General features: G+C 37.1%; 1 protein-coding gene across 1 annotated transcript in view; it reads right to left on the bottom strand.

The window, feature by feature from the left end:
- Positions 1 to 2,712: 2,712 nt before the first annotated feature.
- The window catches only part of LOC127425334 (thrombospondin type-1 domain-containing protein 7A), a 145,530-nt gene continuing 131,676 nt past the window's right edge, over positions 2,713 to 16,566 (bottom strand). Inside the window, exons 24-27 of the mRNA XM_051671191.1 lie at positions 11,421 to 11,503; positions 8,089 to 8,302; positions 6,384 to 6,471; positions 2,713 to 4,689 (exon numbers count right to left, since the gene is read on the bottom strand). Coding sequence (XP_051527151.1) covers positions 4,602 to 4,689; positions 6,384 to 6,471; positions 8,089 to 8,302; positions 11,421 to 11,503 — 473 coding nt within the window. The 3' untranslated portion in view covers positions 2,713 to 4,601. The remainder of the gene's footprint in view (positions 4,690 to 6,383; positions 6,472 to 8,088; positions 8,303 to 11,420; positions 11,504 to 16,566) is intronic.

Genomic DNA, 16,566 nt, shown 5'->3' with positions numbered 1-16,566 from the left:
TCTGAAAAACCTAAATATCTTATGCAGTATTGTTTCTAAAACAAGATAAATCAAATTGATCTTGTTTATAGTATTTTTAGATATTTTTACAGGAAAACAATACAAAAATTATTATCAAGAATACAATTTTTGCCCTAATATCAAAGGTCTTACTAGAAAAAAGAAATTATGATCCAACGTGAATTTTCTTGATAAAAAAAATATGATTGTGACTGGTAACATGTGCATGTTAAATGGCTAGAAATAGAATTTTAGCTTAGCGTAAAGCTGACAATTTACACAAGGTTTGTTTCTGTTTCTTCTGCTCCAAACTTACTTCAAACTTACTTCTCTGTCTGCTTGTATGTATGCAACACATCATAAGAAAGTGTTTCACCGCTGTTCAAACGCACTTTGGATTGCATCATTTATATGTATAATTTTTTTTTCCATCTGAAAGGACTAAATATTAAATGAAACAAATGACAGTAAAATGCAAAGTAATCTCTTCAGTAATCAAAATACTTATTGCATGTAACTGTATTCTAAATACCAATGATTTAAATTGTAACTAGTGGAATTACTTATATTTTGTATTTTAAATACATAATCCCATTACTCCCCAACCCAGCATACTGTACAGGGGACTATCCTTAACTATCACCAGTGTACATCATCCACCTGGATGATGCAATGACAGTCTTAGTGCACCAGTATGCTCACCACACACCAACTGTTGGTGATTACAGTTATATAGCCAATTCAGGGATGTAGGGTTATTAGAAGGCCATGATTGATAAGGGCCAATTGGCCAGGACACCAGGATCCTTTGCCAGAAGTGCCCAGGGATTTTTAGTGACCACAGAGTGTCAGGACCTTTTTACAGTATAGTGTGCACATCAGTATACTGGGGCATTAGGACCAACACAGTCCACAGGGTGAGCACCCTCTGCTGGCCTCATTAACACCTCTTCCAGCAACAACCTTTGTTTCCCCAAGTAGTCTCCCATCCAGACTGGTTACCCAGCTTCCGTGGGTAACCAGTCTAGAGTTCCAGGGTGATTTGGCTGCTGGATATAAATATTTGAGTGATAGAAAAGAATAGGCTTTCTAATCATTTACAGTGGTGCTTGGTTGATAAAACAACCAAGTTTGACAAACGAAATTCTTTGAATTACTTGCACAAACAGCGTGAGTTTTTCGCACATTTGGTGTTCGCTACTAGGCGGCGTTATTTCGCTCATTCTTTACCATTTTACTTTTTAACCCTTTAATGCATGCCTCAGGTCTTTAGTGACACAGGACCTCATTCTATTCCATGTACCTTATCTATTTTTTGGAGTTATGCTACACCTCTTTTGTATTCCTCAACCTTTCTCTTCTGAATACTGTAACAAAAGAAAAACAAAAAATAACTGTTTACTTACCAAAAGTGTATACGGCCATTAAAGACCCGAGATAAGTAATAGTGTTTTTTTTTTTATTTTTTATTATTATTATTTTTATGATCATTTCATACCTATATAAGTTTACTCTCACAGGATATATATCTATTTGTATATTACAAGACAAATGAGTACTGTATTCATACAAATGACTACTATGTCACATTGATTTTCTGTGTGACAATGGTGAATTATCAGTATTCCATATGTGTGTATACAGAGGAGATTCTAGGGGCTCTGGGGGCCCTTGGCAAAAAAAAAAAAAAAAAAAAAAACATTTGGTAAAAGTAATTCTAGTGTACTAAACATTGCCAATCACTGGTTTCAAGTGTCATTGCAGTGAACTACTGTAATTATTTACTGTAAGTTCTATTTAGACACAAAAAGTACCTGAGAAAATACATATGTGTAGCTTAAGTGTAGATTATATTTGATGTGTTGCTCAATAGGTGTTTGACAGCCAGTTGCATCTCATAAAATTTCATTGTGGAAGTAATGAATACTGTTCTAGATTGTTGCATCATCTCTTTAAAATATGAAAAATAAAACATCAAAATATATCAATAGATATTTTGTTCTATTATCTATCTATCTATCTATCTATCTATCTATTATTATTTATTTTAATAATATTATATATTATAATTATATATTTTAGTAATCAGAATTTGAGTATAAAACACAATCTTCATTTTATATAGGCTATATGAAATACATAATAATAATAATAATAATAATAATAATAATATTTATGGCAGTGGTGGCTCAGCAGTTAAGGCTCTGGGTTACTGATCAGAAGGTCAGGGGTTCAAGCCCCAACACTGCCAAGATGCCACTGTTGGGCCCTTGAGCAAGGCCCTTGACCCTATCTGCTCCAGGGATGCTGTATCATGGCTGACCCTGCACTCTGAGTGAAAAAAAAAAAAAAAAGAATTTCACTATATATGTGTGATAATTAAATTAATTATTAAATAAATCCATAAATATACATCCATGATTTATTGCATAATTGTTCAAATATATTTTGTAGTGTAAAGCTACAAATAGAGAACCATTTATTGAAAATTACTTCATTTTTACATTTGGAGTTTGATTGAAAATCCCTTTTAACTGAATAAAAAAAATATATATTCTCTGCTTTAGACATATCATCCTCTTTGTCACTTTCAAGCCTAGGTGAAGGCATTTTTCCCTGATTCTGACTATGCAACAGGCAAGTTGGAATGAAATGAATGAAATAAGCAATATATACATTTTTTTTTTTTTTGTAGTTGTTTATTATCAGCAATTCATCAGACACATATAAACAACCTGTAGGAAAAGAAGCAACATTTTCACACAGTAACCTGGTTCGACCCAGTGAAGATCAGTAACAGTAGACTCTCTTTCTCTCTTTCTCTCTCACTCTCTCAAACACACACACACTAAGACACACTTTGAGAGGTTTATACTAAACATTTTGTGCAGTAAAAAAAGAAATGAACAAATATAGTAAAGAAATAATTAAATAAAAGGTCATTCATGTATTTACAAATTAACAAAACAAGTATAAACACGTAAGTACGTAAACATTCCTTTCACATGTTGTAGATAAAGTAAATTTCATGATATGCCTTTAGAGATCAGTAGTGCCCATTGTTCATTCACTGTATGGTTTCTGGGAATAAAGGACTTAATCTACTTATTTGTGCTTTTTTAATACCTTTTTAGTTGGTTGCTGACACTGATGACCTTTTCAAATCACATCTGAATCCACATATCATCCTCGTAAAATTCTGTTGACGCACGATTACCTACAACATGCACATTCATGGCTTCCCTGGTGTGATAATTATAACTTTTCTATTTCCTTTTCTTTTTCCTTTTAAAATGTAACATTACAAACATGTAATGTGCCCGCACAAACCATATGAGTTTGATAAAACTTAATTTTATGAGTTAATGAGATGATTTTTTTCCCTTTAAATCAGAGATAATTCTGTCAATCTGAATCAGAGCTTTGGTTTTTGGAAAGTAGCTGATATGAAATTGCATGCTGTTATTGTGTTAAGTAGCCATGGTAGATAGATTGCAAACAGAATAGGTTTACATAGACACAGCAGGATGATCATTTCTTGAAAACAAACATCATACTGTTGAAAGCGCTCAGATTGTGAACACAGAGCCCTTTGAGTCCAAGAAGAAAGACATGGAAAACTTTACCAACCCAGATCTCTAAGGTGAAAAGAACCGCTGAATAATATGCATTAAGTCAATCAGGCAAAGAATGCAACACATCTCTGATTGCAACTGTACATACAACAGAGTGTTTGTGGAGTCCACAAAAATCTTTTCAGCTGTGCCCCATTATCACAACCAAGAGGTAACCAGTAAACAAGTATGTATAAACAAACATTGGTGAGTTCCATCAGAAGTAAAAGGGCTACATTTGTTCTCTTGCTCTCTCTATCTCACTTAAATAAGAAACGTGTCTTGCACAAGAATGTACATCATCTTGTTTTGAGAGAGGCAGTTTTCTATGGCAATGCTATATAAGTAAATGTTCATGCTGCACTAATATAGTGCAAAATGGAGCCTGAATACAGAGAAAGGGAAAGGCAGGCCAGAGTGTTTATAGGGGGTGCTAGAGATTTCTTTCCTTCTTATCGATGCGGAGAAGGATCCAGCAGAAATTTGATTATGTTTTAGGACTGAAAATGCTGAATTGTATATTTAAGTTGTTTAAACAAGACACGTCCCAACAGCCACCTACAGTGTGCAGTCTGCCTCAGCATCAACAGTCAACACATTGTAGGAACTGATAAGAAGTATGTTATTTTAAGAGAAGGGAATATTTTGTGCTTTCTCAGCAAAACCTCTTTATTTAAAAGGGTCCTGCAACTTTCCTCCTGACAGACAAATCTATATAGAAAGATGTCAATGGCAGAGAGGTGAAGGCAGACTTCCTGAAGAAGATCAGAATTTGTGAAGGCTCTCGTGAAACAAAGTAAAAACTTGAACGTAAAAAAAGGAGGGGGGAGAAGTATCATATAAACATGGACAGTCTTTCTGAGGTTCCAAGAGCGTCTTATAAAAAGCAGTCTGTAAGTTTGCGCGAGTCACTTTGTTTGAGGCTTTTAACCGATAGCCAACTGTGGAGGGAGGCGGGTATCTGTAGTTCAAGCAGATGCGGTTAGGCTACATGTCAGCGTCGCCATCATAAGCCAGAGTCAGAGGCTTGAGTCTGTTATTCATCTGTCTTCTTTGGGGCTTTTTTGGCTTTTTGCTGTGAACATAAATACATAAATTAATGTAAACAAATTGCAATGTACTTTTGTTGCAGATACAACAAGATCGCAAGGTTGCGACACTACATACATTTACTTAAAATCTGTAATTTTGCATTTAAACAATATTTAAATTAAACTTTGAAAAGATCTGGCTGTATATAATAATGTCACTACATACATAAAATGTGTTACTTCTGCTAAATTTGTGTCTTACAACTGTTTATCAAATTGTCTCATCACTTCATAATATAGAAACTGAAGTGTTGTTAGACTTCCATGCATTTTTGCTGGTTGCCATGCTTTTAGTTGAAGGCTGGTTCTCATGCCATAGATTAACCTAGTATAGCTTACACTACTATTCCTACCAAAACCAAACCAAACCAAACCATAAAATAAAACATAAAACACAACATTAAAATAATAAAATAAAATAAATAAATAAAAAAAACTCAAACCAGCCTAAGTTGCTTTGCTGGTCTTAGCTGGTTAAAGATGGATTTAGTTGGCCTCTTAGCCTGGCCAGACGAAAAGTGCCCAACACACCTCTACAACCTGACCAGTCTGGGAGATCAACTAAGACCACCAAAACCACCTTAGGCTGGTTAAAGCTGCATTATGTAAAGGTTTGAAAATACCATATTAATTATGCAACTAGTGAAATTTCTTATGATATTAAAACAGATGATAAATGGGTTAGCTTATTAGTCAATAGCTACCATGCTGACTTTAACATGAAGCATAGCATTTACTATAGCAATGGAGGCAACAAGGAAGTACCCAGCAGCATTTTCCAGCCCACTAAGAACTCTACATCTCAGTCTTACCATAGTAAGTACTATGACACAGAGACAGAGTTACAGTGCACAGAGTTAGGAACACATGTGAAAATAACATCCTTTAAACCCCAGTGTCATGATTTCAAACCTAGTGAGTAATAAACTATTAGAACATCTCTTGCAAATTAATGGGTTGAACTTATAATATAAAAATGAGTGATTTAATATGAAAGTATCTGAATTTGTAACTATGTTGTACGACAACAAGAAGAATGCCTAACAAAAACGAAAGCAATCAATGAGGATGATCATGGCTATGCTCTATCTGACCATCAGGGGGCAGTGTGGGTATAGAAATTGGTTAAATATTGGGCAACTAAAAATAAAAATAAAACGTCATCTGAATTTATTAAGGAAATACAGTTTACTTGCACTGAGCTAGACTACTGAACCACAATTCCAATTCTAATGGTTGAACTGCCCGCTCACCTTTTCCAAACAGCTCCACATGGTCAGAGAGGAACATGTGAAAGTTATAAGGCAAGTGTGAAGGGCATGATTGGCCACAGGGCAAGGCCATGGGGGAGGAGAATGAGCTGAGAGCTCTAGTTGATCTGACTCTCAATGCGCTGACAGTCAGGGCAGGTATATATCAGCTCTTGGTCGTTGGGACCGACCCAAACCACAGAGGACATGGACGGGTCCGGGCTCGGAGGGGAGCGCCGGGCCAAAATACAAAAACTGACAGATATGAAAGGGTTAAGGAAACAAATGAAAGAATAAGTAAAATGGAAACAGAGTGACACATGCAACGGAAAGTAACTAAATAAATGATGAATAAGATTAACAAAATAAAGCAGAGGATTAATGGAATGAAAAGAATGTCTTATTTGTTATTATAAAAGTATTCTTACCAGGCTAAGTAAGTCATAGATACAATGAACACTAGTAGTACAAAAGCTCCAGCTGCCACACCATACACCCATGTCTTCAGTTTGCCATCTGTGCAGATACACACATACATCAACACAAGTGCACACACAGCTGCATTTCTAACTTATCACACCCAAGCAAACCAGCATGACTTCAAGAAATAGTTCACCCAAAAATGAAAATTCTCTCATAATTTACTCACCCTCACACCATCCCATATATGTATGACTATCTTTCTTCTGATGAACACAAAGATTTTCAGAAGAATTTATCAGCTCTATTGGTCTATATACAATGCAAGTGGATGGTGGTCTGAACTTTGAAACACCAAAAGCACATAAAGGCAGCATAAAAGTAATCCATAAGACTCTAGTGCAGGGGTCGGCAACCTATGGCACTGGCACGCCAGCAATGGCGAGAGAGGAGCAGACTATTTTATTTATATCAATTCACACCTGCATTCCAATCTACACCTTGATGTAATCCTTCCTCATGATCATGCAGCGTGTTTTCATGAGCTGAATGGGAGACTAAACAAAAAGTTACAATGTTTTTGCCATTGACCAAGAAAATAAAAAATGGCACTCCATGTCAAAAAGGTTGCTGACTCCTGCTCTAGTGGATAAATCAATGTCTTCTGAAGCGATATAAGAGGTGTGGGTGAGAAACAGATCAATGTTTAAGTCCTTTATTACCCTAAATCTCCACTTTCACTTTCACATTCTTCTTATGTTTTTGGTGATTCACATTCTTTGTGTATATCGCCACCTACTGGGCAGGGAGGAGAATTTATAGCAAAAAAGGAGTTATTAATCTGTTTCTGACCAACACCTATCATATCGCTTCTGAAGATATATGTTTAACCACTGGAGTCCTATGGATTACCTTTCTGCTGCCTTTATGTGCTTTTTGGAGCTTCCAAATTTTGGTCACAATTCACTTGCTTTGTGTGGACGTACAGAGCTGAGATATTCTTAAAAAAAAAAAATTTTGCTCAGCAGAAGAAAGTCATACACATCTGGGATGACATGAGGGTGAGTAAATAATGAGATCATTTTAATATTTGGTTGAACTATCCCTTTAACCAGGCCTGTTCTCTGCTACCTGTTGGAAACACCTTTACTTGGTTTGCACTACAAAAACATGCTCTATACTACCAGTCAAAAGTTTGGACATGCTCTTTTTTTATATTATTACCATTTTTAAGTGATAAAAAACTATGGAATAATTCTGGGAATAATGCTGTGACCAAACAAATGTTCAAATTTCAAATGTTAAAAATTCAAATCTATCTTATATTTTAGTTTCTTCAAAGAGAACACCCTCTGCACACTCTGGTCATTCTCTTAACCAATGTCATGAGGTGCCATCTGGGATGCTTTTTATTTTTGCTTCTTAAAATTTTTGCTAGAAAACTAATTGACATCATTTAAGCATCAGCCTTGAAATCAAAAGGCTTTTAAGACCATGAGAAACAAACATTTTGTCAGTGTGTCCAAACTTTTGACTGGTGGTGTAATTTGAATACAATGAGCAAAGTAAAAAGCCATTTTTGCAAGTAAAAATAGTTAGCAGTTGTTGTTAGTGTAAAAATATTAGTCTCTATTGTAATATATACTGTATGCTTGCACAGGGTCTGTGCAAAGCATTTCTAAAGTGGTCTTTCAGAGCTGTCCACAAACTTACCAGGCCCAAAGGGTTGCAGGAACCAGGTGCGACCGGAGCGTCCCGGCAGGTTGGCGGTGGGAAGGGTAGGGCTGAGGGCTCTGATCGTCTTCACGTCAGTCTTGCTGTCTCCCACAGTGGGGATCTCAAGCACTGGTATTACTGTGCACTGATCCAACACTCCATCTGATGTCATGATCTCGGTATAACCTTCTTCACAGCCGCATATGCCAGCCTGCAGAGAGAGCCATCGCACCAATTACAAACGACCATTAAACTCTTTATACTGTATATCAGGCAAACAGTGTGTGCTTGTCCAGCTTGTGCTGAATGAAAATCCATTCCTGTTCAAGTCTTAGGATCGAAAATTTTATTGACATTTAAGATGTTTACTGCCAGATTAACTGAATTGAACTGTGTGATTGTAAATTATTTTTGCCACAGCATTTTCAACACTTTTTGTAATAATAATCGTGCAACTTAATTATCAAAGTTACACACACACACACACACACACACACACACACACACACACACACACACACACACATACATACACACATACACACATACATACATACATACATATATATATATATTGTAGTGTTGCATTCAAAATCCGCTTGCCTCAAACATTGAAGGAGGCATGTACCCACTAAGATTGAATAGGCATGATGCTTCTTAAACCAGTTCTTCAAAGTATAGGCAGCTTTCTATTTACGGTAATTAAACAGCTGCTTATTGAATTCAGTTTTAATCTCATGTGACCGTCGCTGTTCAGTTTCTCTCTACCAGTGTCACTTTGTTCTTTTCTCTCTCAAATAGCTCCTTTGGATGCTATAAATATTTGTGTTGCATCAAGTGATGATATCAAAGATACCTTCTCTTTTTCTTCTATGCTATTACAGTGTTTTTTCTTGTTCTGAAAAACATCAGAGGATTGTGAGAATACTGATGATTCTCCATAGCCATATGAGTCCATGTTCTTGCAGGGGTGTTGACAAGATATATCACAGCACGTGTTCTTTCAGTGATAAGACATCTGGGTCTGCATGAGCATCGCCTTTTTCTGGGCCTGAATGCTTGTGTGAATGTTTGTGTGTGGAGGTTTGTGATGTGTGTTTCCCCATGGTATGCCTGTAGTCTGCATGAGGTCTCTAATTCCCACAGCAATCTTGGGTGGATAATCGCTCCACATGCAAACACAACCCTCCTCAGATCGGCACACTCACGGGAAACTTGGAATAGACTGGGGCATTTGTATCTCAAATGGTGGGTACAAGAGAGTGGGGCAAGATACAGCTAAAATATCTGATATGAATGCAGGCAGTTTAGAGCCACAGTATAGGGATTCACTAAACTGAGGGAGGCCGGATCATCTCATACACAACATGTAGTTTATATGCCATGAGGGAATGCACACTGGAGGACAAATACGGTAGCTCAGAATAGATGTTTACTTCTCATGTAGGAAATTATTTCAAAGGAAAAAGATGTACAATATGTATAAATCCATAAACGTATTGATAATTTAATCAGAGTTAATCCAAAGACATTCGTGTGAAAACAGAATCACGCACGCACGCACGCACAGACACACAACATATCTAAATGAAAACATACCACAAACCATATCAGATACTGGTCTGAGAGACAAATTCTCCTAAACTGACATGCATGTGTATAACAAACCCTGGCATGTTCATCATTACAATATGTATAGTTACTGTAATTAAACAATAATTTAAATTATAACTAGTCATTATTTTGTATGTAGTTTTTATAAGTCAATGGCAGGAGAATGATGGAATTTCATTACATTGGAAGCTTAAGAATGTAATTTTATTTACAAGGGAAACACACCATACAATCAAAGTGCAGCAGGAAAAAACTGCATTGTTACATATGTATGTAAGGTTAGTTAAGAAAAGTGGACCCACTTTGTATTAGGTGCCTTCAACTATGATGTACTTAAGCATTTAATACAATATACTTACTATGTTCATAAGTGCTGTTGCATTGTACTTGTATTTAAAGTACCTGCATTTAATTACATATGTAGTTACACTGTTAACCTTACCCCTAAACCTAACCCTACCCCAACCCTTACCCTACCCCTAATTCCTAAACCTACCTGTACCTCAACCTCAATAGCAGCAAATATGAATTTGAGAATTTTCATGGACAATATGTAGTTACACAATAAATATATTGTATTGTATATATTTTAATGTTAGTACATACTGTAGTAATTAAAGACACCTAAGATAAAATGGGGCCAGAAAAGCTATTTTAATTATGTCAGATCTGCACTGACTTGCTTGCATTGGCGTTTTGATACAATTTTCTTTGCGAGTGACACAAGTGTAGTGCACTGTTACATAAATCTTCCTCTGTATTTTTTCATTTGGATATTTGACTATTTAGGTATAATATAAACGAGTTGCTAAACATAACTCTTAAAGCCAATCATTTTATTTTCTTTAAAAGGAAGTAAATTTGTTAACCAAAAAATATACTTAACATGTATTAAACCATAACAGCCCTTTATGGATGTTCACACTGAAGGCACACTGGAAGAAATCAGATACGTATCTAATTTATTTCCACATATGAAAGCTGCCCAGATCAAATTTGAAAATGTTAAATTCAATGCGATTGTGGGTGTTCACACTGTCATCAAATTAACAGATTTGTGTTACATGTAGGGGAAAAAAAGTCTGATTTGGGTCACATTCAGTTGTGGTGTGAATGTTTGTCAGATTTAACTTATTTCTGGGGACAATTTTGTATCCAAAGCATAACCCACCAACCAAACAACAAAAGAGCACTGCCACGCTTAATAATATAAAGTGCTCAACTGATAGTGACTTGTCTTCCCTAAGGTGTTTCTATGGGCCTGCAATGCGACTGGTTATAATATAATCTGACATTGGTCACAGTCTGCTTAATAACATTGATTCCCTAAGACCATACATAGCACAAACACTGTTACGTTTGTCAGCAAAAAAAAAAAAAAAAAAGACCACTAAAGCGATTATGAGCTGTACTTAAACCTGTATTTTTTCCCATCAAATTTTGATGGCAAACTTACAGATCCCCCCCCCCCACACTTTTAAAAGCTGATGAGCTGATATCAGATCCTCCTATTATAACCTGTGTATTAAAGGCTGTGCTTCTTGGTTCTCATATTTCCGCACTTACTGTTAAGCATCCCTGTACTTTCTCTCTCTCTCCTGGAGAAAGTCTAATCCTGCTGCACTCAATATCCATGCAGCCCCTATTTGCAGTCTGCCTGCATCACAGTACACACATCAGCAGGCATCCACACATAAACATGCACAAATACTAACCTCAGTGCAGTATGAGCGAGGCTTGTCGCAGGCCGGGTCACATGATCTGTCTGCCACAGGCTCACTTGTCAAAGGGCATCCACCTGCAGGGCGAGAGATAAAAGTTGGGCTGCATCGATAGGAAGAATGTCACGTAGATAGTCTGGAGAATTAAGGTTTTTAGAACCCAGTTGCAGAGACTTATTTATTGAAAATAATCCAGATCAAGAGGAACCACAAAAGAAACAAGACTAAGACTCAAACTCAATACAATTAAAAATGCAAGAAGACAGGGAGATCACGAGGGCTATATATACATAGAGCTAAATGACACAAACTAGAAACACCTGTAAACAATTAGGAAGGGAAAATAAACTAAGTCAAGGCAATAACAGGAAAATCAAATTTCAAAATTTAATCCAACCCCTACTGGCCGCTAGGGGAAGTTATAAGTGACAGAGTCCCCCCTTTAAAGGGCAGCTCCTGACACCAAACACAAAAACAAAAAAACAAGAAAGAATGGGTCTGGCGGTTTGGGTGGTGGCTCCAGAAAGGGGGCAGGGTCCGGAGGCCAGGGAGGTGACTCCAGGAAGTGAGTGGGGTTCGGAGGCCAGGGAGGTGGTACTAGTAAGGGAGCGGGGTCCGGAGGTCTGGGACGTGGTTCCAGGAAAGGAACGAGATCCGGCAGTTTGGGTGGCGTCTCCAGAAAGGGGGCAGAGTCCGGTGGCCAGGGAGGTGACTCTAGGAAGGGAGTGGGGTCCGGAGGCCTTGGAGAAGGCCTGGGCTGTGGAACAGGGCCCGACAAGGCAGAGGGGCATGTTCGAATCTCAGGGGGCGGGGCTGCTGGCATCACAGGAGATGGAGCCGCAGAAGGCGGAGACTCAGGGAGCGTAGCAGCAGGAGGCGGAGCCACAGGTGGCTCAAGAGACGGAACAGCAGGAGTCTCAGGGAATGGAGTCCTAGGAGGCGTAGCCGGAGGAGATGGAGCCACAGGAGGCTCAGGGGTAGGAGCGGGCAGAGCCGCTGGAGGAGGAGTGGTAGGCTCAGGGAACTGAGTCTCAGGAGGAGGAGCGGACGAAGCCGCAGCATTGTCAAGAGACTGAGTGGGTTGAGCTCAATTTTAAAAGTTCATGATCATATTAATTTTGAAGTATAAAATAATTACAAGAATTTAAACCCCTCAATTGCTCTCATACACTCCAAAGGAATATAAACTGAAATATTCCTTACATATTTACTAGCTATACACTGATGTATCGGCCAATCTCTGGTATCGGCCAATTAAAAGAGCTATAATGCGCTATCGGACATCGGCCGATCGTTTAAAAACAGTCGTAGGACAATTAACTTACAACTTGTGCTATGTTTGAATGGAATTCTCTTGCATGGAATTACTTTGAACTAGGTGACAATAACAGCAAAAAACACAACTAATCTGATTACTCACCTAAAAACTTGACACAGCAATGAATATGACGATTTTGTTCAAGTTAAAAAGCTTTATAATTCGGAAGTAAGTAAATGTGAATTAAGAATATAAAATTAATTAAAAATAAATAAAAAAAAAATATCTTACCAATGTGAGCCTTATGAAAGGCTATTTAAAATTCACATAATGTGAGTTAATAATGTGCTTTTTGTTTCAGTATTTTCTTTATAGCTGAAACCAGTTACTCTTAAACATGGAATACATGAATACAGTTATTATTTATTTTTATTTTTTCAAAGTTGTGTAAATAATAAGTATAAAAAAGAGCAGAACCACCAAACTAGTGGGAGCAGATGGTATTCTAAATCGTTGGAAATTGGTATCAGCGCACACATTTTGTATTGGTGCTACTGTAATTTTTACACGTTTGTTTATTTGTTTTTATTAAGCACCACAAAATTATACAGTGCACAATTTGAAATACATATGAATTATAGGCACAAAAAGGGTTTATTTGATGCAAATGTTTCATTCGCCTTAAAATCATTGCTGCTATTATAATGCAATAGGGGTGGGTAAAAAAAATATGAATAATTTTCAGACACATCGCAGTCTTCAATTGTACGATCTTAATATCGACTCTTAAATCCAAAGTTTGATCTTGTCACGATTCACTGTTGTTTGCCTTGTGTTTCTCCCCTGTCATCTGTTCCTCTCGGACTACACTTCCCATAATTCCCTACCCTCATCACTGCCAGCTGTCCTCGATTGTTTTCACCTGTCTTCCATTTAGTCATTATCCATTGTGTATTTAATGCCTTGTTGTTTGCTCTTTCTTTGTCAGTTGTTATGTGTTTTGACCTCCCGTGTATGACCAGTGCCCTTCGTAGATATTTCCTCCTGTTCATGTTCTTGTTTCCCATCATGGATGTTTTATTTTGTTCCTGTGTTCACCCGTTATTTTGTAATTGTTTATTTCTCATTAAACTCCTTAGCCGCACATAGGTCCTGCTCTCGTGACTTCATTCCAGATCGCTACAGAACTTTTACTCTGAATGCGCAACCCTCTAGTACAATGAGAGGAAATCACTGACATTTGCAACCAAATTTCGCACTATGTGACTTAAATGCATATATTTGGCAACTGGCTGGTAAATGTTTACATTTCACTCACCAGTGATTGTGTAGTATAGTGTTGGAGTATTCAGCAGCGAGATCCTTTCGCTGCATGTTGAGAGTAAAAGTTGTTCCGTGTAATGTGTGTTTCCAAAGACAAGATCCACGCGACACATTTAGCCTAGAATAATGTCTCTTTAAATACCCTTTCTGTTGTTTACAGTCAGTTGTTGATCAAAAAATAAATAAAAATAAAAAAATCATCATTTAATTCTAATCATGCATGGCACAGATGAGATAAAGCTATTAGAATTTCTCTCATTAACATGCACTCATTTACAGACCCCTTTACAAAAATGGCGGTTTTGTTAAAGAGGCAATACTGGTTTTTGCATGTGTTCAACAAATAATGTAAATACTTGTAAATAGTACAAATGATGCAGTTAAACAATAAACATGTAACAAAAAAATAATTTATGAAATATATCTTATTTATTGACTGAATACATGGATTTGTTCATTTTTAAAAAGCGAAAATGTGACCAAAATGATGAAAAACTCAAAAAATATAATTATTTATATAAATATAAATATTTCATACAATAAACATTTTTGTAATGTATCTAGTTAGAAGGTCCCCAGTATATTTAACAGCATTAGCTGGGAGATAATGTATTTTATATGTAGGCAAAAGGGACATTATAACTTAAATATACCCATATTAATTGATATCGAATTGGAATCGAAAGCTTGTGAATCAGAATCGAATCGAATCTGGAAATCTGTATCAATACCCAGCCCTAATAAGGATTTAGAGTTATTTAGAGCATTAAGCTGTTAGAGTTTTGCATCTTTGTAATCAAGGTGTGATTCTGATTCAAATAAAGTGGTATGATTAAAATATGTATTGCTTCGTGTAAGGCAGGGGTCCTCAACGGGGGTGGTGCCGCCCTGCCCCCCCCCCCACAAGTGGGCATTCAAAGGATGCCAGGGGACACTGAGAGCAAATTAGTAGAGAGGGGGCATTAGATTACAAATGGGGGGCGTTTATCAGTCATGTTAATCTAATCTATCGGCAAGGTCCTGTTTGTATTAAAATGTTTATCTAGACTCCATTATACAGGCTGGTATGCATTTGTACCACGGTTCATCTAATTCTGAAGTCTAGTGATGCATCTGAAGTATCTGGTTTAGCAGCATCACAGGCAAAGTCACAACCTCCGCTAATGCACCTGTATGGCTCTGTAGGTGGATATGGCTCAATGGACAGAGCAGTGAGAGCGCAAAGCAGGTGTGTTTGTACTCAGAGACTGGTCTCAAGCTCTTAAAAATGCACCTCTGATCATTGCAGCACTGCGAGAACCTGTGAGAAGCATAGTGCAAGACACGAAAACTATTTGAATTCAGTACAGAATTCTACAAGACCACCCTTGAATTTACTATAGTAACACTAACTATACTTTAGGCAAAAAATAGATCCATAATACATATTATCATATCATTACTTAAGCTCTATTAAATTTGTCATTGGCTACATTAGGGGAGTGAGGGAATATAATACATTTTTGTTACAACTTTTAAATGTTTATTTTGTATTTATTGTTTTTACATGTGTTTAGAGTAGACATACTGTTTGTAATTACAAAAATTACAATTTGTTTTATAGAAATCATGTAACATCTAACCACAGTAGTGAAGAAGATCCATGCTTCCATGTGTATACTATGGTCTTGTTACAAATTCCATTGTTAAAACTATAAAAAATAAATAAATACATTTCAATTTTCATAAGGGCATGAAGTGGGCGTTCATCAAAAAAAGTTTAAGAACTATTGGTGTAGGGTATTCCAAACACGCACATATAAGACAGCAATGCCCTGCACCCTTCAGAGTACTCGCTTGAAGTGCTATGTTCTTCAGAAAAACAACATAGGGCATGATGCTCACTTTCAAATGGAATTTGCTGACAGAAACACACACAGTGTATTATCCTGGAGGCAAAAGGCATCAAAGAATCTCCATTCTGTCTCTATCGCTCATTTTTACTGCATTCTCTCCTCCTCTTCTCTCTCTCTCATTCTCTCTGGAAATACAAAGCAGTGCCAGGCATGCTTCACTCTATGTCTTCCTTCCCTTCAACCTCATTTGACAGCAGTGTTATGTTATATGTTCTGAATTACTGATACTTGCGAGGCAGTAATTATGAAGTAAAAAAGCAAACCTTATGGCACATCTCTAAATTACCATTATTTAATCACATGACTGTCTGACTATATGAGCAGACATGGGCTTCTCTCCTAGTCCCATATCAATATCCAGGAAATGCAGAACACAACTAAAAATGATCTACTTCTTGGGATGCCCATGTCTATGATCTTAAAGTATGCAAGCATGTCCCTCTCTTTCGCTTTCTATCTCCCTCTCTACTAACCGTAGCCTGTGGGAATCCACTGGATCTATAAAAGCACTAAAATTAGCAGCCAGCGGCCAATGCAGGGGTTTTATTTTCTCTAAGCTGGGATGAGTCAATATATCCAATCAACAATGAGAGCAGTGATATAGAGTGGCTCCCTAACGGCGGAATTACACTCCACTGTTTTTATGCCAGCTACAATGACAATT

The sequence above is a fragment of the Myxocyprinus asiaticus genome, chromosome 34 (genome assembly GCF_019703515.2).
Source record: "Myxocyprinus asiaticus isolate MX2 ecotype Aquarium Trade chromosome 34, UBuf_Myxa_2, whole genome shotgun sequence".
NCBI classification, from domain to species: domain Eukaryota; kingdom Metazoa; phylum Chordata; class Actinopteri; order Cypriniformes; family Catostomidae; genus Myxocyprinus; species Myxocyprinus asiaticus.
Note: the sequence above shows the minus strand (reverse complement) of the source record. Positions and strands in the feature narration are given on the sequence as shown.